Source organism: Porites lutea, chromosome 12 (assembly GCF_958299795.1).
Source record: "Porites lutea chromosome 12, jaPorLute2.1, whole genome shotgun sequence".
NCBI lineage: Eukaryota > Metazoa > Cnidaria > Anthozoa > Scleractinia > Poritidae > Porites > Porites lutea.
In genome coordinates, this window is record NC_133212.1 from 19,982,073 (window position 1) to 20,009,750 (window position 27,678).

At 38.9% G+C, this 27,678-nt stretch overlaps 2 protein-coding genes across 2 annotated transcripts; one reads left to right on the forward strand and one right to left on the reverse strand.

The window, feature by feature from the left end:
- Positions 1–4: 4 nt before the first annotated feature.
- On the forward strand, positions 5–6,011 carry LOC140921672 (E3 ubiquitin-protein ligase TRIM23-like). Its single transcript, XM_073371680.1, has 7 exons — positions 5–86; positions 1,360–2,044; positions 2,713–2,990; positions 3,823–4,075; positions 4,365–4,475; positions 5,386–5,510; positions 5,757–6,011. The coding sequence occupies exons 1-7, from the start codon at positions 39–41 to the stop codon at positions 5,925–5,927; spliced, it is 1,671 nt and encodes a 556-aa protein (XP_073227781.1). The 5' UTR covers positions 5–38; the 3' UTR covers positions 5,928–6,011.
- Positions 6,012–6,782: 771 nt separating this feature from the next.
- Positions 6,783–20,646, reverse strand: LOC140921673 (putative ferric-chelate reductase 1). Its single transcript, XM_073371681.1, has 13 exons — positions 20,574–20,646; positions 18,119–18,171; positions 17,693–17,872; positions 17,236–17,337; positions 16,035–16,093; positions 15,288–15,370; positions 13,187–13,306; positions 12,722–12,837; positions 12,508–12,594; positions 11,682–11,779; positions 10,811–10,869; positions 9,188–9,420; positions 6,783–8,535 (listed from the first exon to the last, which is right to left on the reverse strand). The coding sequence occupies exons 1-13, from the start codon at positions 20,629–20,631 to the stop codon at positions 8,392–8,394; spliced, it is 1,392 nt and encodes a 463-aa protein (XP_073227782.1). The 5' UTR covers positions 20,632–20,646; the 3' UTR covers positions 6,783–8,391.
- Between the last annotated feature and the right edge of the window lie 7,032 nt (positions 20,647–27,678).

A 27,678-nucleotide genomic window follows, 5' to 3' on the forward strand; every position in this document is an offset into this window, starting at 1 on the left:
GGATCACAGTTTCCAGCCGCTTGATACGTTTTTAATACATGGCTTCTGCTACGCCTTTATTACCAAAAGCAAAGGCTCGACAGAATGTAAGTTTACTTAAATGCTCATTCCGTATATTATAATAGACATGAGTTACTTATTTTCCTTGTAAGTAATACGATATAGGTATAGTAGGTTAAAAATTATCCGTTGTCATACACCCCTCCCAAGGCAGGTCAGAATTTCCTTCGTTTCTTCTCGTTTCTTAGACCTAAATACGGTCAGTTATATATTGGTATTCGTAGGATTTATTTTTGGGAGGGAGCGTGGCCGAATGGTTAGAGCGCTGGACTTTTAGTCTCCGAGTTCAAGTCCCTCCCCTACTTCTAGCTGGATTTCAAATCCTCCACCACGTTTGTAGAATAGCCAACTGATTCGGCCCGATTCGCCTCCTACCAGTTGGTATTCTTAACCATATTATGTTCAATTTAAATTATGTGTTTTGTTTTATTATCCCTGAAAAGCCCATTAAGGGAAAAGAATAGTTAAAGTATTATTATTATTATACATTGTATTCACTATCTGTCTTCTCATTGGCTGAGGGCCTACAGCTAATTTCGGAAATCAGCGTTAGTTATCTGCTAGCAGATAACAAACTAATCTGTGTTTTATGCACGCAATGCATGATTTCCAATAACAATATCACTTCAGGTTCCTTGCTTGGTGTTACATGGTGTTACATGGTGTGACATAGTGTTACATGGTGTTACACAGTGTTAGTCGGTGTTACATGGTTTTACGGCATTATTCAGGGTGTTACATGGTGTTACAGGGTGCTGCACAGTGTTACATGGTGTTATATGGTATTACACGGTGTTTTATTTTGTTACATGGTGTTACATAGTGTTACATGGTTTTACACGGTGTTACATGGTGTTACATGGTTTTACACGGTGTTACACGGTGTTACATGGTGTTACACTGTGTTACATGGTGTTTCATTGTGTTACACCGTGTTACATGATGTTACATGGTGTTACACGGTGTTACATGGTGTTACATGGTTTTACATGGTGTTACGCGGTTTTATATGGTGTTACACGGTGTTACATGGTGTTAGATGTGTTACATTTGTTCCTATTAAAGCCTCACAGTTATGCTAGAATTTTGATATATAGAATATGGGCTATTAAAAATGGCTAGTATATTATATTAACCAATTCTCCCCTGAGCTTCAGGTTTTTTATTTATTTTTTGTCGCTTATTATTATTATTATTATTATTACTATTATTAGTGAGCATTCAGTTGTGTCAGTTGTGATTATTTGCCAATTCTCCAAATTGTTGTTTGCAAGTAAGGGTATGTTGTCTATGTTTTAGGTGTTGGAATGTCGAGTTTGTGAAGATGTATTTAAACTTCAGGGTGACAAAGTTCCAAGGTTGTTACTGTGTGGACATACAGTATGTCATGACTGTCTGACACGCCTTCCTGTAAATGGGCGACTGCTTCATTGTCCCTTTGATAGACAGTCAACAGAATTGAGTGACTCGGGTGTTTGGGGACTTAAGAAAAACTTTGCTTTATTGGAACTTCTTGAACGTCTGCAAGTTCTGAATGAACCACTTACATCTCCTGACATTGATAGTGAGGGTGATACAGTGCAATGTGATGAGAATGAAGAACATACAGCAAGTATTTATTGTACAGTTTGTGAAACCAATTTGTGTCGTGATTGTGAAGAGATAACCCATTCCACAAAAACCCTTGTAAAGCACAGGAGAATTCCAGTCTCAGAGCGACCCAAAGAGAAGCCCAAATGCACACAGCATTCTGCCCACGTGATTGAATTTACTTGCTTAGAGGAAGGATGTAGAGATAACTCGTTAATGTGTTTTGTGTGCCGTGACTACGGAAAGCATCAAGGACACAAACATACCCTCTTAGAAAATGAAGCGGAAAATATGCGTGCATCTGTGACTAACGTCATTCAGCATGTCAGGACGTTTACCGGTGAAGTAGATGGGTCAGCAGCCAAGCTTACTTCAGTTATTGAGGCAATTGAAGGTAGCTAAAATCTAATTTATTGTTCCAGAAAACATCCATACCCTGTCGGTGGAGGGGAGAGGTGGAGGGTTTTGGTTTACCCCTGTCTGCTTACCCACCCCCGGTCACTCTAATCAATAATATTGTTATTATAACAAGGCTGCTGCCCAAGAACATTTTTGGGAGATTTCTGGGAGCCTATTGATCAATAAAATTAAATAAGTAAGCAGATGCTGGAAACTTGATTTACCCATCTTGAAACTCAATTTGATTGAGTTTCTAATTTCCACAAAAGTTCTTGCTTGTTTACTTTTATCAGTGGAAATTTTTTTGCATATGGTCGACAAACAAAGGTTTTACGTTTTCGTTCCAAAAGCACAAAATGAGCAGGGAATTCTGTCTTCATTTATTGGAAGTAGGCATAGAGGCTATTGCCATAAGAATCATAAGTTTTAGGCGACCATGCGGTGTCTGTCAGAGCCTCTGGCGATTGGGTGCCTGTTAGGTAGCAGCCTTGTGTAACACCACATTCTTCCACTCAACACTTCACTGACATTTGGTATTATAAAAATTTAAGTCTATCTGGCTTATTATTTATTGCAGCAGTATTTAATTTTTTTTAGAATTCAGTGTTTCTGTCTTCTGATTTGGTGCCGGTTGTCAACTTGTTAAAATTGCTTGTACTTTAGGTGGAGTTGCAATGCATGAGGGTGACCATGGTAATGTTATTGCTCAGCATCTGGACGGTACAGCTGAAGAGGCCAGACACAAGGTGCGGGCATATTTTGATGATCTACGCGAGACAGTCAACAGACAAGAAGAAGCTGGGCTTGCTGTGGTGAATAATTATGTTCGAGAAAAGTTGCTGTCCCTACGTCAGCAACAGGAAGATATGGCTGTTCTTATGTCACAAGTTACATCTGTATGTGTGGAATGTGAGAGAGCATTAAAGAGGAGTGATGCTGAGGTAAGCTGACGTACTTGTAGAGTAGTGCTGCAACAGTATATTGATTCAGGGCCTCTTGACATGAGCCGGTTACTGGGATGAATTTCACCTTGGGTTCATATGAGAAATTTCAGCCTGGTTTTCGAGAGGAGAAAAGGTCAAAGATCCTGGGGACGAGTCCTGACGCCAAATTCGAGAAACACAGCAAACATGGTGAAACACAAAAATTTTAACTTTCAAGCCTTTCATAGCTTCTGCAACTCTTAAAGCTGTATCACTGCAGTTAAATGGGATGCTTATGATGTAGAAATACAGCAGGCAAGGCAAGAAGATTGCATTCTGACCACCAGAATTCATCCTGCTTTCATCCAGGGTTACCGGGCTGAAGTGTTTTGAGAAATTCAGATTGACCTGTATTTGTCACTTGTCAGCTGTACCAACTTATTGCCTTGACAAGCGAAATAAGTTCTTGTTACAGCTTTATGGTTGTTGGTAACTAGTCTTGTCATGCACAGTAATGTATCATATTGTTAATACATCATGGTCCCTATATCATAATTGTATTATTCTGATAAATTCAGGTAATTTAAAGTAAATTAGCATGGCTGGCTAGCCTCGTGGTATAAGTGTGTTTACAATTTCCTTTCTTTCTTTCTGGTGGATAGTGCTTCCTATCCACCAGAAAAATCACTTTCCAGTAGATAAGTATTAGGAAAACTAATATTATTGTGTCATCCACTGAATGGAGATTTATCCATTGGGTAGCTCTATCGACCTTATGAACATCTGGTGGCCGAAGTACACTGTATATCCACTGTACATTAATATTTTGCTACCAAAAAAATACTTTCAGGTGATAGAAGCCAGAAACAGTATTCACAGTCTCCTGGAAACAGTACAAGAGCAACAGGAGCAGTTTACTAACATAGCAAGCCTGTGTGATACTGATGCTGCCATCCCTGTGGCCTTTACAAAGGACAATAGAGTTCATATTGGTCCAAAAATGGAGATGCGGCTTGTTGTACTGGGACTTGATGGTGCTGGGAAAACTTCAATTTTGTTCAAAATGAAACAGGATGAATTTGTCTCGCCAATCACAACCATTGGTAAATATATACCAAACCTGAGGTTCTTTATAAAATTAAGATGAACTTCAGAGGGGGATCCAGGGAAGGGGCGTGGGGGGCCCTTCCACCTTATTTTTAGACCAAACTGAGGCCTGAAGGGCCGAAAAAAAAATTTATCTAAGGGTCTGGATGACTGCCCCCCCCCCCTTGCTCCTCTTATCTGAAGGGCTGAATCCATCACTGAACTTTACCTGTTATGGTAAACGTTTATGCTTTCAATTCATTCAAGTTACACTTTAAAATAATGAGAATTATTTTTTCCCATCAGGTTTTAATGTGGAGACAGTTGAACACCGTAGCTTAAAATTCACTCTATGGGATGTTGGTGGACTACAGAAACTCCGCCCATTGTGGCGGCATTATTATCTCAACACACAAGGTTAACTAGTAAATCTTAACTAATGTGTATTTAAACATACTTTTAGCGTCTTAATGTAGTTAGAGGCTCCTGGCAGCTTGAATAGAGAAATATATGATGGCCGTAATGATGATGATGATGATGATGATGATGATGATGATGAAGATGATGATGTTAATAATAAGCAATAATATTATTGGATAAGTTTTTGTGATATCCAGAATAGTCACGGTCTCAGTAAGTGTTATCAGCCTTGGCCATAAATTATTCTGGATGTTGCAATTCCCCAGGTAAGGGAATCAGAGACAATCTTGGATTCTGAAATGCAGGCCGTGGATTCTTGATTCCACTTTTTGTCTGAGGAACTTGGATCCTGGATTCCAATTGTTAGTGGGATTCCCGAGTCCAAAGCCCAGTTATTCCGATTCCACCAGCAAATTGTTTTCAGATTCTGAATTCCACAAGCAAAACTTCCTGGACTCCGGAATCCGGATCCCCTTACACAGGGCGATAATTGGGACAATGATGATGTTCAGGGTTGTTCAGGATGTTGATCTGAATTACCAGCATTCAGCAAGGTTGATTACATGGTTGTTGCAGTGGTGTTACACCTTTTAATCCTTTAAGTCCCAATAGTGACAAAGATCAATTTTCTCCTGACAATATCCATACACTGTCAAGAGATAAGTTATGAGAATTAATAAAATGATCACCCAAGAGAAAATGCCTTGATCTTTTATCAAATTCTCACAACTAATTCTTTAAGGAAATGTATGAAGATCAGTTTGGAGAAATTGTATGTGGATACCGGCGCTTAAAGGGTAAACTTTGCACTTGCTAACTATGAAGACTGTGATGTGCTATTGGAAGTTCACTTTACTATTACTATATTATTATGTTCAATTGTTTCCTTTTTTGCTTCTTCCTTCAGCTGTGATTTTTGTCATTGACAGCACAAATATTGAGCGCATTTCTGAGGCTCATGAAGAGCTTGCCAAATTAATGGCAGAGAAACGTCTGAAGGATGCGTTGCTGTTGATATTTGCTAACAAACAGGTACATGTTTGTCTAAAAAACCTTTTTTTTTCATGATTTCTAGTATGGTGTTACAACTACAATATTACATGCAAAAAAGAGCTTTAATAGCCCACATTCGATATATTAAAATTCTAACACGACTCGAAGGCTTCGCGAAATGTCGGCTGTTTTCTCAGGCTATGTGCGTCGCTGAAAATTTTAATATAAAAAATATTTCAGGACGTTGAAACTAAGATTTTAAGCTCCCCGTTTTATTTTCGTTAGGACCTACCGAGTGCGCTTACTGTGGATTCGCTGACAGAAAAACTCGCTCTTCACAAGCTCTGTTGTGGAAGGAGTTGGAACATATTTGCCTGTGATGCTCACTCTGGTGAAGGCTTACATGAAGGACTAGACTGGCTTGCAAGGCAGCTCATGTCGGAGTTTGCGCTGTGAATCTCTATCTTGCTTATGTATTGTGTAAAGAAGTCTGGTCATGCGCAGCCTTAGGATCCGAAGACTCTGGTGACGAGGTTGGCTTCGGCAGGAAAATGAACGGAAATGTATGCGATGGTTCGACAGTGTGAAAAATTAAATAAATGTATGTACGGTTTCAACTGTTCGCGTTCATGCCAAATATGTACCGACATATAGCACTGCCAAGGCCCTTAATTTTTCCCATTCGCAACCCCTCAATGAGGGTCGTACAGGTGTACTTTTTTGTTACGTGATTACGTGTTTTTATTTCTCCTGAATCGTGAATTCAATAAATTATTCTTCGTGTTCCGTGACCAAAAGGTTGTCCGTGCCCCGAGAAAAGCTCGAATTGACAATCGATATTCGTGATTTTATTACTTATTTCCCCCTGATTTTCAGTTTGTTGAGACTTCCCAAAGGTACGTAAAGACTATGAAAGAATCAAATGAGAATGACGAATTTTTGTAAGTTGCTATTTGTAGTCTTGCTTTTTCTTTTCGTCACTTTCAAGCTGTTTTTTCAGACACTCTTTTTCCTTTGCCTAAGAGCAAGATCAAAAACGGTACTTCACATGCTGTTTGTGTGACTCGAAAACTGAAATGAAAGTTTGATATCCGTGATTCGTGATTGGTTATTTTTTTGGTCCGTGAACAGTGCCAGAGGACCCCCCCCCCCCCCCTCCCCCGATTCCCCGCCTGGACGACCCTCTTCCTTCCAAACATCTCCGGCCGTATGGATACTAAGGCCCTGTCCACAACAATTCGGATATTTTTGAAACCCCATATTCTTTACACACAAAAAATCTACCAAAGGATAATCATTTGCCACACAAAATTTAAAAACGTTCGACTTTATTTTCATTATCTACAAAATTCACTCATTTTTTATCTTTATCAGCAAACGCAACTACGACGCTAGAAGAGCAACAGACCTCTTTCGTAATTACGGCCTATTAACATACTCTCTTAAATGTATGATAATTAGCCTTTCTGGCCTCGTTAGCATGTGCAAAGGACAAAAGAATTCTTACTTTCATACGAGCTCAGAAAGGCTAATTATCATACGTATAAAAGAATATATTAAAAGGCCGCCATATATTAAAAGGCCGTACATTCGTGTTCGTAATCAGAACAAAAAGGACATCAATAACACTAGCACTGAGACACGATCTGTGAGGACTCCGTAAAATTCCGAAAATGAGCCCGTCCAAATATAAGCGCCCTAAACTCGTAACGCAAGAAACCCTCCCTTAAATCGCCCCTCCAAATATAAGCCCCCCGTAAACCAAAGCAAAAACGGTAAGTTTCCTTCTAACTATAAGACTAGCCCAATCGATTTTTAAACGCAAATTTCTCTCCATAGATAAGCCCCTCCCCCCGTCAAGTTTGGTGCTTTCAAATTAAAATAACCACAATACAGTCAACTCCCTTTATTGCGGACACTGTAGGGACCTCGAGTTTGTGTCCTCATTAGCGAGAGTTAATTTCAGTCAAACGTCTGTAATTTGTTTTTACCGGGGATTAAGCTGCTGTCCGTATTATTGGGGTGTCCGTTATAGCGGGGTGTCCGCAAGGCGACAGTTGACTGTATTTACACTAGGTATCGTCGCAAAAAGGTTCTCTATAAATTAGTTTAACGTTCTAATTCTAATATTTGTTTGCATTCAAATTGCATTGCACTCCGTAGAAAGCTACTGGACATTGTTATGCTCCTATCGCAAAACCGGTCTTAACCTGTTCCACTGTACTACTCACAACCATACCACGGTTCCGTGGTTTTCGTATTAGGGGGCTTAAAAATTTTAGTGAATTCGGTGGAAGGACAGACTCTACTTCGTTATCATCAGATTCGTGATGAGTGGTAAGCAACACAAACATGACCAAACAATTTTTAAAACTAATAGTCGCAAAAACGTTTCTCTGTAAATTACGTTACGGCCTACCTAAACGTCCGAGTTGTTTTTCCTGTTTGCATTCAGATTGGATTACATTGCATTTAAGAGAAACGTGCAGGGCGATATTATGCTCCTGTCGCAAAGAACGGTCTAAACAGGGCCAACTATGCTACTAACATCTCTGGGCCCTTTGCAAAGAAACTGTCACATAGAAGAAAAATTTCTTGCTGAAGGGAAAACAACTCAGTGTGATCTTGAAAAGAAAAGATGAGCTTTGTGAACGATGTAATCTCTTTGTTTTACTTGCCCTACTCCGTCGTGTCCTCCAAGATCATTATACGTTTCTGGGAAACTGCACTCCTACCCCTCCCCTTATTCAACATTTTGCCCAAGTGAGAAGTGACTGTTAATGTTGGCTTAGGGGAGGGGTAGGTGGGCAGTTTTCCAGAAACGTGTAATTATCAGGTGTTTTTGTCGTATGTGACTGTTCTCTGCAAAGGGTCCATGGAACGTTCGGTGATTTTTGAAGTAGACTATAAGTATTTCAATTTAGTATTTTCCGGGGATGGCTGTACTCTCTGCCTCTTCATCATCGGAATCTTCATGAGTGGTAAGCAGCACAAACATGGCCAGACACACAGCAGTAACAACTAGAATCAGTACTCCAAACACGATGTTGTAAAGCCTGAATTTCTGGCAGATGGATTAAAAACAAAACAGATTAGCATTGCAAATAGTTTGAACGTAGGATTCATGTGGGAGTCATAAGTACGTGGAATTCTTGGAAGAAGAAGTGTAGTGTTTATCAAATTCTCTCAGAAAGTTCTTCAGGAAAATCTATGGAGATCAGGCTGCTACGTGCTACGGTAAACATAAGCTGGAGAGGTCATATATCTAACAAGGAACTCTACGGGGATTTGCCTCCACTAGTCTCCAAATACGTCGGCTGCAGTTAACTGGCCACTGTTGGAGAAGCAAGAATGAGACTTTTTCCCAGCTAATACTTTGAAATCAGTGCGGGTGCGCCCGAAATAGATAGATACATGGAGATCAGATTGGAGAATCTGTTGGTGGAAATTGAGGCTTAAGGGTTACGCTGTTACACCACAGTATTTCGTTTTCATATTTCTAAAGTTTCAGTAACAGAAATCTTGCAATAAAATAGCAGTTCCTTCTGTAGGAGATCATGCCTGTCCCAAGGCGTTCCTAGACTCTACCGTGAGCTGTGTCATCACCGAGAGAGACTCGCTCACCCTTTCCCAGACTTCGCGCGGACAACGGGGCAAGAGTGAACGCTTGGGTACTAGGCTGCGGGAGATGTAGAGTTAATTGTTCAGTCACCTACCTTCGTTAAATTACTATGCGCTCGACTAAGGAGAACTGGAGCGACTTCCACCTCATCATCGTGAGGCCTGGCAAGCACCCGGTAATCTTCAGCACTTTTATCATCGCTAAAAGCCAAGTAGAGCTCAAATGCCATTATGAATGCGAGAACTAGGAGATATACTATCATGACATACACAGCTGAGTCTTCCAAATGAAATGCTGGTAATACTGAACCCAGAAAAATGTTTACCACTACAGGAAAAAAGCAAAACAAACATAAAACTAGTCAACATCCTTTTATTAGACATTTTTTAGCAGACGCCTACATGTTTCCTGCCCGTTCTTCAGTCATTTAAGGAGGACACACTTCTGTAAAAAGGAAACTTAGCGTTGGTCCCAGCGGTTAATGTCTAAGTAAGAGTTTAGAGTACAATGAAATTATAATTAGCATTGAGCTACTCAAAACGTGCATTACCACCCGAGAAATATAAATTTCTGAAGTTAAAAAAAACAGTCGTATTTGATTCGCAGGATTTCTCCACGGATTCTCTTTATTGAGTCCCAGGGGCGCATACAACTGTATTTCCCAGAATCATTTTACACTTAATAACAGCTATTCTTTCTAAAGCAACAGAGTATCATTAATCTAAAATTGGACTCTGCGGCATTCACCCAATAATTTCATGCCGATATTATTGACAACCCAAGTGACCCACAATATTTTGCCTTCTAAACATGTTTAATTTGAACCGAATTTTCTGCAAATCCGAAGACTTTTGAAAATGTTCTGAAACAGAGCGAAGGCAGCCGAAGACTTCCGAAGTTGACCCATGGAAATTCATTTACAGTTGGCAGGGCATGGCACTCAACTAAAGCACACCAGTAGAACATGGGGGTTAGACCCCAGGCCTGCCCGTGTTAAGAGTCCCAACACCAAGTTCATTAATGTGTACTTGTAACCTCGTAACAATAGGAAAGTTCATAACAGTTTCGTAAAATTTTAAAAACTTTGAAAACATCAGTATTATCCATTAATCACTGATGGTAAGCAAGCTCATACAATTTCTACTCTTAAACTACCTGCTTATCAGAAATGATCATGATTTTACTTTGAACACCGTCCATTTTCGAGTTCGCTATGACCGCTGAATTAAAGAAGTGAAGACGCATTTTTTACAGCCTTAGCCTCAATCTGAAGTAATATATTGACAACTTCCAACGAGAAAAAGACCTGTTTATTACTCTGTCTATTGTGTATATTCAAATTTCAAACACTTACTTGCCGGAATTTCTGAATATTTTACTTTACGTCGAGGCTAACCCTGTATGAATGTGTCATTAATGTTTGTATTCAGCGGTGATTTTTAATTCGAAACTGGACTATTTGAATATTATAAAATTAGGAACATGGAACGGGAAACAGGGAACAGGGAACAGGCAATGGAAACGGGAAAAACGAAAAATCGGAACAAAACTAACTTGAACCCCTTACCCCTATCAGTGACGTCATTATCCAGTCTCTCTTTTGTTCCCGTTTTTCAGTTTTTCATTCTACGTATGCTCGTTACCTGTCCCTTTTTTTAGTTAGTAACACCCCTTAATTTTTTTAATTACATTGTTTGACTAAATTTTTCTCCTTTACCTGCCAAAGCCAGTGTTAATAATCCAAAAGTTCGATGCGCCCAGTTGAAATACATCCGTCTAAGAGCAAAGAACGATCTCAAGTTATGGAAAATTTTATTCATTTTGAGTTCATTTTACTGAGGTGTTTGTGAAAGAGCCGTTTTTAATTAGTAGGTTTCTTGGTGTTGCGAACGAGTGCAATCACAAAATGGCGTAACACAAAAGACTGAAAAGACACACCACACTTGCTGTTTTCAGCAACACCAAGAAACAACCTTCAATTACAATGGTTATTTTCGCTGATTGTTAATTGACTCTAGGACGTAAATTGAGAAAACTTAGGACGGCTTTCTTGGTTGTTTCCGAAGGAGCTGTATAACACACTAACAATGTAACAACAAATAAGAAATAACAGTTGTTTAAGTAATGACCCTGGTAAGGTGGATAGCAATTTCTTTTGTTATGCGGCAACGGTGCTTTCCCAACATAGGAATGTTCTCATTTTTACACAGAGAATGCGTAAACCTACATCAAGGCCGTTTACGCAATAAAATGCATTTACACTCCACTTTGAAAGGGTGTTTTTTTGTGTTAAAAGATTTTGACCAATCCCAAGAATTGAAAACAATAGCCAAGAAAAGTTTACAATTTTACATGTTCCCCACATAGGATTTTTTTGTTATTCAAACTGAGACCAGATTTTGATTTATGGAAGATGGTTAGAAAGTAAGGATGAATATATGTACTGCTTTATGAAGTTTTGTTAACTTTTGCTGTTTAAGCCAATCAGAAGTAAGTACAGACAATAGAAAAGTTAGCACCTTTTTTGCATTCCAACATGTTCGTTGCCGTTGTTGCTATCGTTCTTATCTGGACCGTTTCTTAATTACCTTTTTCCATCTGGAGGAGGTCTGAAAAAAGCTAAAACTGGTTGAATTACTGCTATCAACAGGACAATAGTACCAATGATTGGATGAGCTCCAGCGTCCTACAACAATGAAAAACATAGTTCATTTCTTCAGCACTGAATTGATTGTGCTCAATAAACCGTGTGAACGGCAAAAGATCTTGTGACACAGTGATAGCATCCATTTGCTTTGATCTTGCGCCTAGGGAAAGAGGAATGTAACGGTTCTGATAAAAACTAAGGGGTGTCGGTCGGCAATTTTCGAAATCGTTCGTGAAGGGTACGAGAATCTTGTTCGCTGTGCGTGGCCCAAGTTCACTTTCTATATTTCTAAAACAAACAAACTCGTCTGATGATTATGCTTACGTAGACATACCTCCTCTCCCTTCCCCCTCCCGCCTTCATACGCCCACGATAGGCAATAGAGACCTTAACGACGAAAAAGACTACGAGCACTAGATTTGACTGAACGTCTTTTCGCGTATTCTCAAAAAATAGACTGCACCCCGGAAAGATTCATTGTACTTTTGATTCGCCTGAAAAGTTAGCACTGTTATCTTTATGGAAGAAGGATAAGCCTTCTCTGATCCCAGAATGATAAAACTTTTAACATTTGATAACTTCTTTCCGCTACTACGACATTCTTGATAAAACTAGTAGTAGAATGACGACGGCTATCACGTTCTCCTCGCAAAAATGACTCTGGTTCGCGTGCGAGCACTGCTAAGTATTGCGAAAATCTCGTACTCGTAGTCGTTCTCGTCTCAGAATCTTCAGAATCTTAAGGTTTCTAATTACAATAGCAGTACCTCAGACCACTTTCCAACATACACAAAGGCAAGAATAGCTCCAGCAACGGTACATACTGTCGTCAGTATCATAAGAGTTCGATGTAACTGTAACATAAAACGGATAGAAGTAAGCAGATGTAGTTGAAGTTTAATAAGCGTGTGCAAAAAAACAGACTGTGCAAACAGGCGTTAAAAATACTGCTTAAACCACCCATAAAAACCAGTACTGTACCTGAAACCAGATCCCCTTTCCACACATTTCTTTTGCACCCCATAGTGTCCTCATGAATCGCGCAACGAACATTCCTATTGTCGCAAATCCTACCCATGCCACTACCATCAAAATAGCTTTAAAAAAAAAAAAACAAGAAAACAAACAATAGAAATTTCACAGTATAGTGCCCACGGAGAACAGGGGGGTGGTAGCAAGGAGGAATTGATAAACAGGCGGGAGGGTACGGGAGGCGGGAAACAACGTCCACCACTGTCAACAGTTCATTTAATTTTTCCAAGGGAAACCTGGCGTGCAGTCTTGATTACGAACCCCTCTCCCTTCATTATAAAGGCTTGTTTGTGTTACTGTAAGTTCTTGAACGCGCAGGGACTAGAGAAGAGGAGCGGGGAACGCAGGGAATTGGAATCCAATGCGCGCGATTCTGATCGGCGAAGGGATGAATTTAAATACAGTTGTACCTACCATGAAGTTGAATAAGAAAAAGGTCGAATTCAGAAGCTTCAAGAATCTCTATTTCAGCGAGATTGACAGGGCTCATGGAGTGAGCTTTCCAACTGTGTTCTCTTAATGAATTATCACCTCCTGAATGGTGCAAATACAAAAACATGCAAAAGTCTGCGTTACATTTCAGGTGAGTACAGTCCACGTGTTCTCCACTGGTTTTCATCATTCACATTGAGGCTTTGAATTTTACCCTTTTAAACGTCAAGCAGTAAGTTGGCAAATTATATTGGACAACTTTACAGGCTCAAAACAGTATGTTCAGAAATCTTGTCATTTATGCTTATCAAAGTGGAATTAGCTTAAGTTTTAAGTTCTTTTTGGGAATTTGACCCAAATTGATCATCAGAGCAAACGTGACTGAGTAGTCCTGGGGTTCAAATTCTTGAGACAACTGGTTTGCCTGGTTTGCCACCTGCTATTATTACTTATAATTAGTTTGAAATATCTACGTTGCAGTTAATTTTTTATTTCAGTTATTATTGTTTTTCCTTTGCTTTAAATTCATTAGCATACATTACCATAACCAAAAATAAATGGAAAAATACAACATATATTTGTCTCATTATACTCAGGACCACGGTAGAGAGCATAATAAAGTTATTATCATTATCATTATCATTATCATGATTATGATTATTATGGTTCCTATGGGAGGATGCTTTAAAGTTTTCTGAAGAAAAACAATTCATATTTTATTCAGAGTTTCTGACAGTTTCTTTAGACTTCATTCCATGTTTGCATTATTATCAGCTTGAGAAGCACTATTCAATCTCAGGGTGCAAAGAAAGTCAGTTTAACAGCTTGCCATTTGGGCAAGCTGTACCTAGCATGTACTAGCCTGAAAAAAAAATTGACGATCAGGATTGATTATAGTTCCTCTGTAATTTGAATTCTCCCAAAAAAATCAATTGCCCATCGGGCAAGTTAAGAACAGAATTCACTAGCCCAATAGCAAAATCCACTAGCCCCGGGCTATCGGAAACCACTTCCTTTACACACTGAATCATGCCATAAATTCTTTTGACATTCCCCTATTTATGAGAAAGTAAAGCAAGCTTTTCAGTCACAGTCTATGATGATAATTTAACATTAATATCAATTCAAACTGTGCCAAAACTCTGAATATGGTTAATAAATATTACTAGTAATAACCAAAGGTTATGGAGTGTTGGCCACAACAATCAAAGGTCAAAACACTTTTGTTCCAACGTTCAATGTGCTTTGCGTAAGTTTCACATTACAAATGGTCAAAACACACGTGATCAAATTATGAGGGATAGAAGGTCCAAACACGCTTGATCAAATTGCATTCTACATTCCATTCATTGTTAGTGGAAGTCCAAATGAATTCTGGCCACATACATGCGATGCACGTGCAATAACAACCTGGAGATTAGGATTGCATGCTCCTCTTGTCGCCAACAAAAATGTGCTGTAAAGCACTGAAAAAAGAGTTCTATACAGGGCTCATAAAAAAGTTCCATCTAGTACTTGTTCAGGACAAGTAGATTTTCTTCCTCATGGGCATGCATCCAGGCAAGTCATCCTCTAACAAAATCATTAATGAAGATGAGCAAGAAGTGGCCCTGGGCAAGCAAAATGTGAGAGCACTTCGCCCAAAGGTCAAGCTGGATGTCAATTTTTTTTTTAGAGCCCTGCTCTAAAATCCATGCAATACTTGAAGAAATCCTCTTTATTGACTACCAGCCACGGGGGGGGGGGGGGGGGGGGGGACTCTGCATTTGAAAGGGGTGGGGACGCTCGTCATCTTGCTTAGGGGTGTAAATTTCGGATTTTGGTCTCACTTAGGGTGTTCTGGGTAAAACACCATCATATTTAGCTGTGAAGGTCTCGTTTAGGGTTGCACGTGAAAAAATATAAAAATATGTGTATTGTCTGTGTTTTAACATGGTCTCTTTAAGGGGTCAAAAAAGGCTTGGGCTACACCCAGATTGGTCTCTTTTGGGGGTTTTATTCAAAATTTCCGACAAGCATCCCCACCCCTGTCATATGCGGGCTACCAGCATTCAACTAGTTATTGATAATAATAAACTCACACCTATGGGTCCCGATGCAAATATAACAAACAAATCTTTGTTGAGGTCAGCTGACATCATATTGCTCTTTTTTTCTCTCCTGAACCTACATAAAAAAACATGAACCATGCAAACTTGAAGCAAACCTGCAAACAAACTGTGCACACTTCTATTTAATCCACGTCCCCTCCCTATTGCATCTGAAAGCACTAACTAATATCATATCATTCTATATTATAATGACTCTTTCAAGATAAAAGGTAATACCTTGGTGGGGGGATGCGGGGGGGGGAATGGGGGTGAGGGGGTTGGTTGCTGCCTGGTGAGTGGGACCAAATTGTGTAGCCCAAAAAGCCTCAGCAGGCTAAAACTAGACCGTAAAATCCCAAAGCACAGGAGCGTACCCATAAAACTTCCTTTTTCCAATGCACAAAACCAGAAAAAAAAGAAGTCCAATTAAAATTCTGCCACCTGCCCCTGATTCATACAGCACAGAAACAGAACCCAAAACGCTGCCTTTTTTTCGACTTTAAGTGCTAACTATAAGGGGCACTGGTTAAAGAAAAAATCATTGATGCCTCTAATTAGCAGAAATGCCAGATTGCTTTTAGATTTGTAGGTTTTGTTTTTAAATGTCTTCAAACACTTGTGAACTTATTCATTTAATCATTCAGTCACTTAACATAAAGACATTTAACCACTGCAGATCACTCTACTGTAGCAATAAATTATTAAAAACGATTTAGTTGAGTTAAATGACATTCAATTACCTGCACTTGGTGTTCCCATCTTCTCTCACTACTTCTTGAAATGTTAGCTCTTTTATAACCTGGCAAATTAAATGATGACAACAAAAGAAGAAAATTAAATGCCACATTAAAAAAAAAAAAAAAAAAAAAAAAGAAAGATCGTTGACAGAAATACAAGTCATTAATATAAAAAAAAAAACAGAAATGTTTTAAGAGTACTTTGAGAGTATTAATTTAGAGGTTAATTGGTAGTACTGGTTAGCTGATCACCAATAATAAATCGCTGATTGAAAATATTAAGCAACACAATAAAGCAGAAAAAAATATTTGCCAAATAAGAATTGTAGTAAAAACTTGTATGGTGTCTTTTTAGTGGACTCCTATAATGCAGCTACCCAATCTTTATGAAAAATCCATTGATGGCTCTTTTCTGATACATTTAAGCCAATACATTTTTGTTGTTTCTCTGTGTTGGCATGTAGGGATGTCTAGCTCACATGGGAAAACTCACCTTAAGTTCATATTACTTGAACTAACAATTACAAATGAAAAGTAAATGGAATTCTTAAATAAAGATCTTTCCTATTTATAATTGGGGAGCGAGGGTGGCGCAGAGGTATTAGAGCACTAGCCTCCTACTGAAGTGGCCCTGGGTTAATCCTGGTGTTAACACCATATTTGTGGGATGAGTTTCTGGTTGATTTGTTCCCTTGTTGTAAGAGGTTTTTCTCCACTGTAGGTACTCCAGTTTTCCCCTCTTCTTGAAAGCCAACACTTCCAAATTCCAATTGGATCAGGATCTCACGCAGTCATTTAAAAAAGTTCTTAAGAGCTCTTAAGTCCTTTATGGATTATTGGTTAACCAATTACAATTTTTACAATAATCAATGATCAGTCGGTTGGGTCAATCCATTTGTTTCTGATAATCAACAACAAAATCTAAGCTATTAATGCCAGTATTGCAGGTACCTAGTTAATGAATTACAGTTGCAAATAACCAATGACAACAGTCTCCATGAGCCACATGCAGGTGTATTTAAGCACGATTATTTCTTACTTTTAATTATTAGTATGCATGAGATATTTGAAAGCTGGTTATTTCCTGCAGCCATTTGTGCAACGCTTGTAAGTCACTAATGCTAAGTCACTAATGGTAATTGTTTGACCTTTGTGGTCTTTCTTAGATTTCTTCTAACCAGCAGGTTCTGTATTAAACTCTTACCTTGACAGTTTTAATAGGTGTGTCATGTCCTTTAACAGGATAATGGCCAGTCACATTACTTCCATTGTCAAGAGATGAACATATGATGGAATCTGTACCATCCTAAAGTTATAGACCCCAATGGTTATTTAATAAATTTCATTACAAGTTATTTATGACATGGCATGTATATATATTACAACTTTCAAGGAGGAGAGGGAACACATTCTTGAAGGTATGGGTGTATGCTCAGTTCATTTTTTTTTTGGGCCATAATGACGTACAAAAAAAACAAGAAAATCTAATTAAATAGCTAACGTGAGGAAGCCCAAGGGAAGCTACTGGGCTCATAAGGAATGGGCACCCTCAGTTAAATTATTACAACAAAATATTAACAGAAGGGTGATGATTTCAGGAGAAGGGGAGGATGAGCCTTGCTCATCTCCACTGAAACATTGCAACCAAAAGAGTTTATTACCATAATGGCTTTGCGGTTGAATCCAACTGATATCCATTTTTCCTTACTGCTCAATTCAAATGTAATGGATGATCCAACAGGTTTATATGACATGAAGTAATCACAATCACTTGTTCGAGATGAACAAGATTCTGGTTTGAAGAAGCAACCTTTTGTTTTGCCACAATCCTCTGTAGAGAACTGTCAACAGATGGAAAATGTTAAAATACTGGTACTTTGATCATGATTAACAATCTACAATTCAAGTTAATTTTGTAACCCTAACTTCCTCCAACCCTTATGGTCTTGGAGTTAAAGTTGTCATTCTAGTTTTTATCGTAGATTTGCAGTCTGACAAAAAAAACTCCTTCTCTCCAAACTAATAGTCTGTGGCTAAATGTAAAAAATAATGTTATTATTAACTACTGTACACAGAGCAAACCTTACCAACAGCTGTTGCTTTATTAGCCTTTCTGGACTGCGGCTGCCACTAAGAGGAACTGCAAAGAAACAATTTATTTTGTAAAAGCTAATATACAGACTGACATGTCTCAAAATATCATTGCTTCAATACATTAATATGACAGTGCAGGTGTAACTACCCAGAGGTATTTTTTACTAGTTTGGAACAATAGTCAGCATTTCAATACTTGTTTTTTTTTGTTTTGACTTCCTATAATATTCTCAGGTAGTACATTCCCATACACCAAATCCATAAAATGAGTTGTTTAGTTGTTTGAGACATAGCAAATCATCTTTTGGCAAAGCTGCTGATCTGGTGTCATTACAGGAAAGCATATGAGAGAAAATTTAAAAATATGACTGAGGGAAATATTAAAAAACATCTGTTGAGGCTAAAATTAATATTCTGATCCTAAGAAAGCAAGGGGATTTTTATGTAAACTTTATGTCCAGCCATGACCAGAAGCAAAGCAAATTGTCAGGGGTATTACAAGCCCAGCGGCCCCACTCACATATTTTAATGACGGGGGGGTCCGACAGAGGTTCATATTTTATACCCCAAAAAATCCCAACTTCAGAATTTGTCTACCCAAAAAAATCCCTACTTTTTTTAGCATACCCAAAAAAATCCCTCGGTGTTTTTGCATCAGCAAATTTTATTATTTATCTTCTGGAAAGATAAAAGATGCCAACTTCAACTTTGGTTTTGGTCCAAAACAAAACTATAAATTTCGCTTATGTTATTTTCGATTTGAGCTGATGAAAAATACAATACCCAAAAAAATCCCTGTGTTGTTTTCGCGACCCGAAAAATCCTGGCGTCTTTCACAGACCCAAAAAAATCCCTTTTGGCCAAAATGTCAGACCCCAAAAAATCCTTCGGACCCCCCTGTCATTAAAATATGTGAGTGGGGCCCCTGGGATTACAAGACTCTGCTAAAGCACATGGGTTTTGTATTGTATAGGGATGCATGGGTTGAATAAATTGTGTTTTTACAATGTAACTGTTGTGGCTCTTAACTAAAAGTTTTTGTATAAAATAAAATTGTATTGTTACGCACATTAGTAATACTTTTTATACGCTTTCAATCTACTTGTGCTTAGGTTAAATTATGTAATAATGATAAGAACTAAATTAGTTTTTATGCTTAATTAATTAATTTTCTGACCATAAAATTAAACAGTGAAAAATGTTGGTTTTTTGTCCTTGTATATTGCAGGAGAAAATATATAACTCTTCAAATTTTTACAAGGAGCTGTTAATATGTTCTTCAAGAGTCAATTAACAGATTTAATAAATTAGTAATGTTAATTAATAAAATCATATGAAATAGATATGATCAATGCAAGTAATTTGGACATGCAAATCAAAATAAACCTCATGATGAATGGAAATTTTAGTGAACATTGGTGTATTATAATATTGTATCCATGGGCTTTCTGAGAACATTCACAGTGTGAGCGAAAACATTTCAAAACCCTTTTTTCCTTAGGATCATTAAAGTTTGGCTAATCAAAGACTCTCACGGCATTATTAATGTGCACTTGTGCCAAAGGCAGCTTTAGCCTCATTTAAACCCAATGAACTGAAGTGCAAATTAAATTTATTTCATAATCATAACTATAACAAAATTCTCAAATCTGATTGGTTCTCAACTGCCCTGATTTCAGCCTTAATAGGACAGTTTAATAGGACAGTACGCGTCATGCCTAAGTAATTGGACAGTACGCGCCATCACGGGCGCGCTTAAATGGCTTTTTTTTCATAGCTAGCGAAAAAATCTTGGAATTTCTTGTGTTTTGATTTAAAAAGAGCCCTATATATCACAAATTTTGTTAAAGTTATGATTAATTGGTAACAGAACTTTGTGTCGTCCAATTCGGTCTGTAATCATACTCGTGATTAAACAAATCGGACTCCCGCTACGCGGTCGTCCGATTTTGTTAATCACTCGTATGATTACAGACCGAATTGGACTCCACTCAGTCCTGTTACCATTACTTATTGACTGAACAAAATCTCTTTGCTGTCTTTATCATGAGAGCAGGTTGTTATAATGTGGTTTCCTCACGAAATATCAATTTTAAAGAGTTAATAACGTGCAATTATTTTTAATATTATTGCAATCCTTAAGTGATAACTGACATTAAGAATTACAATGCTTCAGCTGCAATTTGCATACGTGCAGATACACGGTTTTCCTTGCATACAAACACTGATCAACATACTCAACCATTAATCTGTTATTTTCGGCGGTGATGCTTTTTCTCAAGCCTCAATTTTTTTGGTAAACTAGACTTAAAAAGCTGTTTTAGGCTTCTTAAATCAAGAGAAAAACGCTTCATGATCATTCTTCCGCATCATCTGGGTTTGCAGTTACTGCTTTGCAGCTTGTGCCTTGCTGATGCACAAACTCACGCAATCTTCAACGAATCTTACCTTCAGCGATTAAAACAGCAAGAAAAACAGTAGCATATAAGACGTCAAAGACTGCCATACTCCAAGAAATGAAAGAACTGTTAGAAAACGTTTCAAGGAAGTAAATCGCTGTCCAATGGCTGATGCATACTGAAGCATCGGATTTTTCTGGTTAGTCACCAGTCTACCGAAAAACGGGCAAACAAAGTGGGCGTGGTCAAGTCAAGAGTTTTGTTAGAGCAGCTCGATTTCTCCTGCTCTTCTAAGCCATCAGCTAGCGGGGGTTGTTTGGCTCACTAAGGGGAACAAACAAAACTTGTATAATCTTAATCTTTGACTAGAGGGGAGGAGAAAAATAACACGCCTGTTACCAGTCCATTGTTCTAGTACTTCCCACGTTCATTACTTGAACGTCTGGAACAAAATGGCCATCACACCGTCATGTTGTCATAAAGATGATGTTCGTTTATTTCTAAGTGTTCCAGAAATGAAGGTAAAACAAACGAAATGTTTAAATTTATTGCTTAAGAGAAAAGACCTTCTTGGATTGCTGCCAACTGGGATGTGGAAAAAGGCTGATTTACTAACCTTTTTGAAATTAAGTATTGACAGGCCAAACACGACTCATAAGCTCGTGATAATAGACCCGGCGGGACCATTTTTGAACAACAGGTTTTCCCTCTTTTCTTTCTTGTCGCTGATTTTGGACGTTTTTGCCGACAGGGACAACAAATACAACACTGACAACAGGGACAACAAGGACAACAGAGACAACATTAGGTGCCAATGCCCGGTCTTCGTAGTTGTTATTTTTATTTCCTGTGGTTTATGCCTGACTCGTCCCCAGTCGTCTCTCATTATTAGTATTTGGCGTGGAAGATGGAAATGGGCTCTTTAACGAAGGGGATGACGGGAAGGAAGAAGGGAGAGTCTCCCCTCCTCTCGCATTCCCATCTTCCCCGCGCGCACAACCCAAGCGCTTCCCTAGTACGATGATGATTAATGAGTAGAGACAACTTGGAGACGACTGGGGACGAGACAGGGTTTATGCTGCTGTTGTTGTTTCTGGTAGCCAGAAAGGAAACAATTTACGGGTAATGGCTCTTGCTTTGATTGGTCCTTTTGACATAACTGCCGTTAGTCGATAGGGAGCTGAAGCAACAACGACGGAGACGGCCACGAAGACGTCACTTAAATTTGAATCAGTTCGCACGACTTCAAACTTTATCGGATGGGGAGCAGGGATGGCGCAGTGGTGAGAGTACTCGCCTTCCACCAATGTGGCCCGGGTTCGATTCCCGGACTCGACGTCATATGTGGGTTGAGTTTGTTGTTGGTTCTCTTCTCTGCTCCGAGAGGTTTTTCTCTGGGTACTCCGGTTTTCCCCTCTCCGCAAAAAACAACATTTCTGAATTCCAATTCGATCCGGAATGCTCGAGCGTTTAATACATGAGCCTCGGGCTCGGGAGATTGGGCAACCACTCCTCACGCTATCGAGCTTAAATAAAATCAATTTATTTTTTTTAATTTTTTTATCGCGCTTATTCCAACTTCTCCAATTTGTCAAATGTCGGCAAATTTTTCTGGAGTTGAATTCTAAAAGACTATATCAAAGTTCAGGAAAAAGAAAAAGGAAGTCGTTGTCTTGTGTTCATGTCTTCGAGAAACGTGAATTTAGGCACTTTCTCGTGGTAGTCATGCAACGACGGCAAAGAAATGTACAAAAAGCGTGATGCACGTGCAAAGTTGTTGTTTTGCTAATATAAACCTATTGCTTTTTTTGCCGTTCTTCGTTGCTGTCGCCGTCGTCGTTGCTTAAGCTCCCTATGTGGGCGTAGGAGGGAGGAAGAGCCAGAACAATCGACTGCTTGCAGGCGTTTTTTTCTTTTCCCCTTAGTCTCGCCTTCGCGCAGCCGCGTTCTCCTCGCTTGGCTCATAAGGTGCTTGTTATGCTTCAGAATAGGCCATTTTACAGTTGTGTGCTCAGTGCCCTGGCCTTTGACAGGAGCCGATTACTCCTGCCTTTGAATAGATGCGAGGCTGGCGGTGACCTTGTTTTGTTCTCCAACCTCGTTCCCAAGGTTCTCTCCCTTGGTTTGGGAAAAAGCCTGTAAACGAGGTTGGTATCTGAGGTGGATGGCACACTTTTAAAAGTCAACACCTCCACTTTCATTTTTTTTATTATTAAAAGGATTACAAATTGAAAAAAATCCAGAAAGTAAGATAAAGAGTGTCTTCATGCACTGCTACCCTTGCGCATTCTGGCACTGGCCAAAGGTCTGTCCGTTATCGGCTGTCAAATACACGCTATTAAGAAAGAAGATAGTTATAAATATGAGTGAAAACTGTAAGATACACATTAATGACCCTTTCTTACTTTTTAAAAGATCTAAAATATGGAAATTTGCTGGACAAAATTTAATGAGTTTAACTGCTAATGAACTTGTGAAATATTCAACAATTTTAATTAAACAATGTGTGATCCCAGAGTTCAAATATATCGCCATATGCAATGCAGTGAGGCTTAAAAGGTATCTGGGGTCTCACGTGATGTCATGCTGTTCCTTACGCGGAGAAATTATGCCAGTTGAGTTACCGTAAAATTCCGAAAATAACCCCCGGGGCTTATATTTTTCAAAGGCCCTTTTTGAGAGGCTTATTTTTGGAGGGGCTTATGTACGGAGGGAAATTTGCGTTTCAAAATCGATTGGGCTAGCTTGTAGTGGGAAGGAAATTTACCATTTTTGCTTTGTTTTTCTTTGTATTCGAGGGCAAATTCCAAGTACAAGCCCCCCCAGGGGGGTTTATATTAGGAGGGGCGATTTAACGGAGGGTTTTTTGCGTTACGATTTGGGGGGGCTTATTTGCGGAATTTTACGGTATTCACCATTTGCACATCTCCCATAGTAACCCTTGTCTGCCCGTCAAAAGTTTGCATAAGCTTAATTTTAATTTCTCCTGGGTATTATAGTCGCCCCAAGAGAAATTAAAGACAAAGCTTATACAAAATGTTTGGAGGCAAAAATGGTGTATTATGGGAGATGTGCAAATGGCGAATGAACTTTTGCGGGTATGTATCACTTAACAGGGTATATAGTTTTCAGGGGCCTGAGTCACTAGAAAATCAAATTTCATGATGAAAGTTTAAAAAATTACTGAAATTGTATGCAAAAGGAAATGACTCAAGATCAAGAAATTATAGTAAAAAAGGGTGGCAAAATGAGCGGTTTTTGTCTGAAACAGGGTCAGGGATTTAAAAAGACCTATACGGCACACCTTTACTCAAACATTTCTTGTGTGCGACCCCCGCAAATTAAGGTCTAAATGGCTAATCTTCTACGCTGAATTCTCCGTAATTTGGAGCATTGCAAAAGTCAAACATCATTAGTATGGAATTTCTGTGCACATTTCTCAGAGGTGATTCGAGACAAAAACCACTGGCTGTTCATTTTCTCAGGCTAACCTATAGCCTGTGACCTGCCCTTTTTTTGGGGAAGGACGGCGAATATCAGGACGAGCTCAAAGGAAGAGGCAAACCGAGCGGGGATTAAGGAGGAAAAGGGTACATTGGCCTTTCCTTCTCACAGTCGTTCGCAGGCTCGCTTCGCTTTTGTTTTTTTGTTCTTTCTGCGCAGTTCACCGTTTTTCCCCACCAGGGGGATTGGTCTTCTCACCGTTTTAAGGCTTACTCATGAAAAATTCAATTTTACCAAAATGTTTAATGTACTCAAGTCGCTACCAACCCATCGGACGTAGTGATCTAAGAAAATTATTTTGAAATTCCTTACCAGGTTTGCGGGAAATAACAATACTCAGTCTGGCCATATAATGTAGTGCATTCTACGGAAGGTACCTCGGGGTCTTCCTTCTAAAAGAGAACAATTAACGGGCCTTTTTTTAGTCCAAAGTTAAAGTCTACAAAACAATGAAAGGTTTGAACCCAGGAATCATTTCATAAGGAGGTTGAGTGTGATCATCCGGGTGGACGTAGTCCTGAATAGGACTGTTGTTGATCGGGTTTGCTGACTTTTGGACAACCTGTGCGGTAGCCATCTTCAGAGTCAAAGTGAGATGTGTCACGTCAGTTGATGGTATTAAACTCTGGTTATAGACCTGATTGGTCAATTAAGTTGCGATGTTATTGATTGTCTGTCAGTTAAGCCGTGATGTCATTGGTGCGTTTCTACCCCTCTATTGTCACTGTTAAACAGTCGTTTATCGTTAATCAAATTGTCGGTTGTCCAGTCACTGTCTAGTCATTCTCTTGTAGTTAGAATTGGCTTGAATCCGTCAGTAAGTCGTTTGTACTGTGCCTGTAACTGTTAACTACGGTTCAGTGGCGTTTGTTCTAAGTTACTTAGTTAGTAAACCAGCTTTCTAAAGTGAGTCGTTGATATTATTCCGTAGAATACGTAATAAATGTCGTAGATGTCCCATGCAGGCGTTTTCATGTATCAGTAAATAGTGTTCTGCAGCAATGTGATTGTTGATGTCACATTCCTGTGTCGCTCGTTTGTGCCTTTGGCAGGACAAGTCTCTGGCACCCAGGGTATTTGGGTATCTGTCATCAAAATTCAACGTCACTTACGCTTTGGGTCGAAAGTGTTCCCAGCATAATAAGCTTAAGCCTTATAATAACAGTGATTTTCCAAACCAAACCTGATCTTCTCGATCTGCATATGCATCTTCATCCTCGTAGGGTTCATCTGCATATCCTAGCTCTTCATTTTTATCTGCGTAAGCGTTTTCATCCTCTTCCTGAAGAAGTCCACCTGCATTTTCGGGATCTTCATCTTCATCTGCATAGTCATATTCATAGAGTCGATTAAATTTTTCCCCCAGAAGGGTCCACCTGGCCATTGCCATGGAAACCAGCATCAACGAAGTAATAACTGTAAACAGCTTCATCTGGAGCATAAACATTTTAAACAAAGTAACTATTTATTCAATATATATATATGTTGTTCTAACTTTTGAGTCTGTGCACGAAATGCCATGATGTGGCCATTTAAATATAACCTCTTTGGCAAAACTTTCACACTGTATGATTTGTTTTCAATATTAAGCATTCTTTCCTTTATGGATCTTTTGTCTTAACCCTCGCAAACGGACGCAAGAATGTGGACCAACAACTCCTAGTGCAACATTGTTGGGAGTTGTTGCGTCCGTTTGCTCGCGTAGCTAAAACTTTCACCGGTTTCAATCTTTGCGTAACAACTCCCAACAACACGCAACAACATACAACAGGGTGTGCAAATATACGCAACATGTAAGATCCAACAATGTTGCGTTCGTTTGCTCGGGGCGGGATGCCCACAGACAATATCGAAATAAGAAGTTTGTCGCAGCCGAGCGAAGATTTAACTTAAAAGGGTTTGAATTTTAAAAACAACGCCTCAGTTTTGTTGTTTTAAACTATTATTTTGGCATTGAAACGGTTTCTTGTCGTTTGTTGGTCAAGACGGATGGCAAGGGTAAACATGGATTGATTAGCACAGAATTGACCTAAAAAAGCAATATCTTCGCTGTCTTCAAGACATGGCCCCTTTTAAAATATGCGGAGGGGAGGCGAATTAGCGATACTCAAATAGTTCAGTGTCTTCAGTATTCGGGCATTAATCGCACCGAATTAATTATTAATTAGCACAGAATCTTTTGTTAAGGGGATTTTAAGGTACATCAGGTTTAACAATTATAATTTAATCGAGATTGGATTGGTTGTCTTCTTCACAAAAACTTTAAGACAAATCGAAAGGTAATTTCACATTCTGTCAGTATTTCATAGAATTTTAAAGAATTACTGGAACGCCCAAAGAGAGAGTCGTCAGTAGAAAGTGTGTATCATGACCGAATTAATAGAAGTTGCTTGCTGCTAAAATTTCACGCACTTCCAGTTAATATCGAAGATTGATGAACACGAATACAATTAACATTGTGTATAATCTGTATGGAAGAATAAAACGGCCAACTTCAAAAGGCTTTAAGCTTTAAAATCTTTACTAGAACGCTCTCACTTAGCAATATATGTTAATTTTATTGTTTAAATTTTTGTCTTAAGAAGTAAATGGCCGTTAGACATGGATGGTTTCAGCACAGCAGAATTCCTTTACTAATATGGTTCTTAATGGTAACTTAAAACACCATGCGTAGAAAAAAACTATTCTAGTTAGAAATTATATGATATCTTTCGCAGTTTTTTTCTGATTATCTCCGAACATACTTTTGAAAGATATCATCGTGTCCATGTGTCATTCAGGCTCGGCTTGATGAAAAGGTGTGTTGTCACAATACAAAACTCCAGTCAATGAAAAAAATACAGGTATCACTGACCTACTGATCAGCATCTTACACATCTAAATGACTGACCAAAAACCCAACACTGAATGTGACCAACAGTAAAACAAAGGGCACTACAGAGAGAACTGTAAAATCAAGAAAACTACTACTTAACTACTAGTTTTGTTGTTTTAGACTATATTTTGGCCGGCATTGAAACGGTTTCTTGACGTTTGTCGGTAAAGAAGGATGACAAGCAGACAAGGGTGAACATGGATTGATTAACAGAGAATTGAGCTAAAACAGCAATATATCCTCGTGTCATGGCCCTTTGAAAAATACGTGGAGAGGATGCGAAAAGTGTTATCTTTATGTTAAATCGATCATTGAAATGCTAAAATGGAAATGCTCAGTGCTCTCTGAGTACAAGTGCACTTTGTAGCGTTAATCGCCAGCTCAACTTGCATTTCTTTCGACCACGCTCAAGGAAAAAGACCGTCGCAAAAGGAATCCAAATCAAGCATGTTCGTATTATTTTGCTGTGTAGGCCGATCGTATTGAGGCAACTATAGAAATATGCAATGTAGTACAAAGCGGTTTAACTGAAGTCTTTGTGTGGCAACTAATAAATTCAAATGTAGTCTCTTTAGCAGTTTTCGCCGGTGCCTTAAAACGTCTGAAAGCCAACAAGCTCTCCGTGTCTGGCTAGGAATCACCATCGATTCCTCCAGCGATAGATTTTATGTGTTTTAGTAGTAATTAAAAGTAATTTCCTTCGAAGGTCGAAGTGTGTATGGTTATTTAGAAAGCTTAATGCCGTTTGTCTTAGTAGGAACGTATTCATGACCAA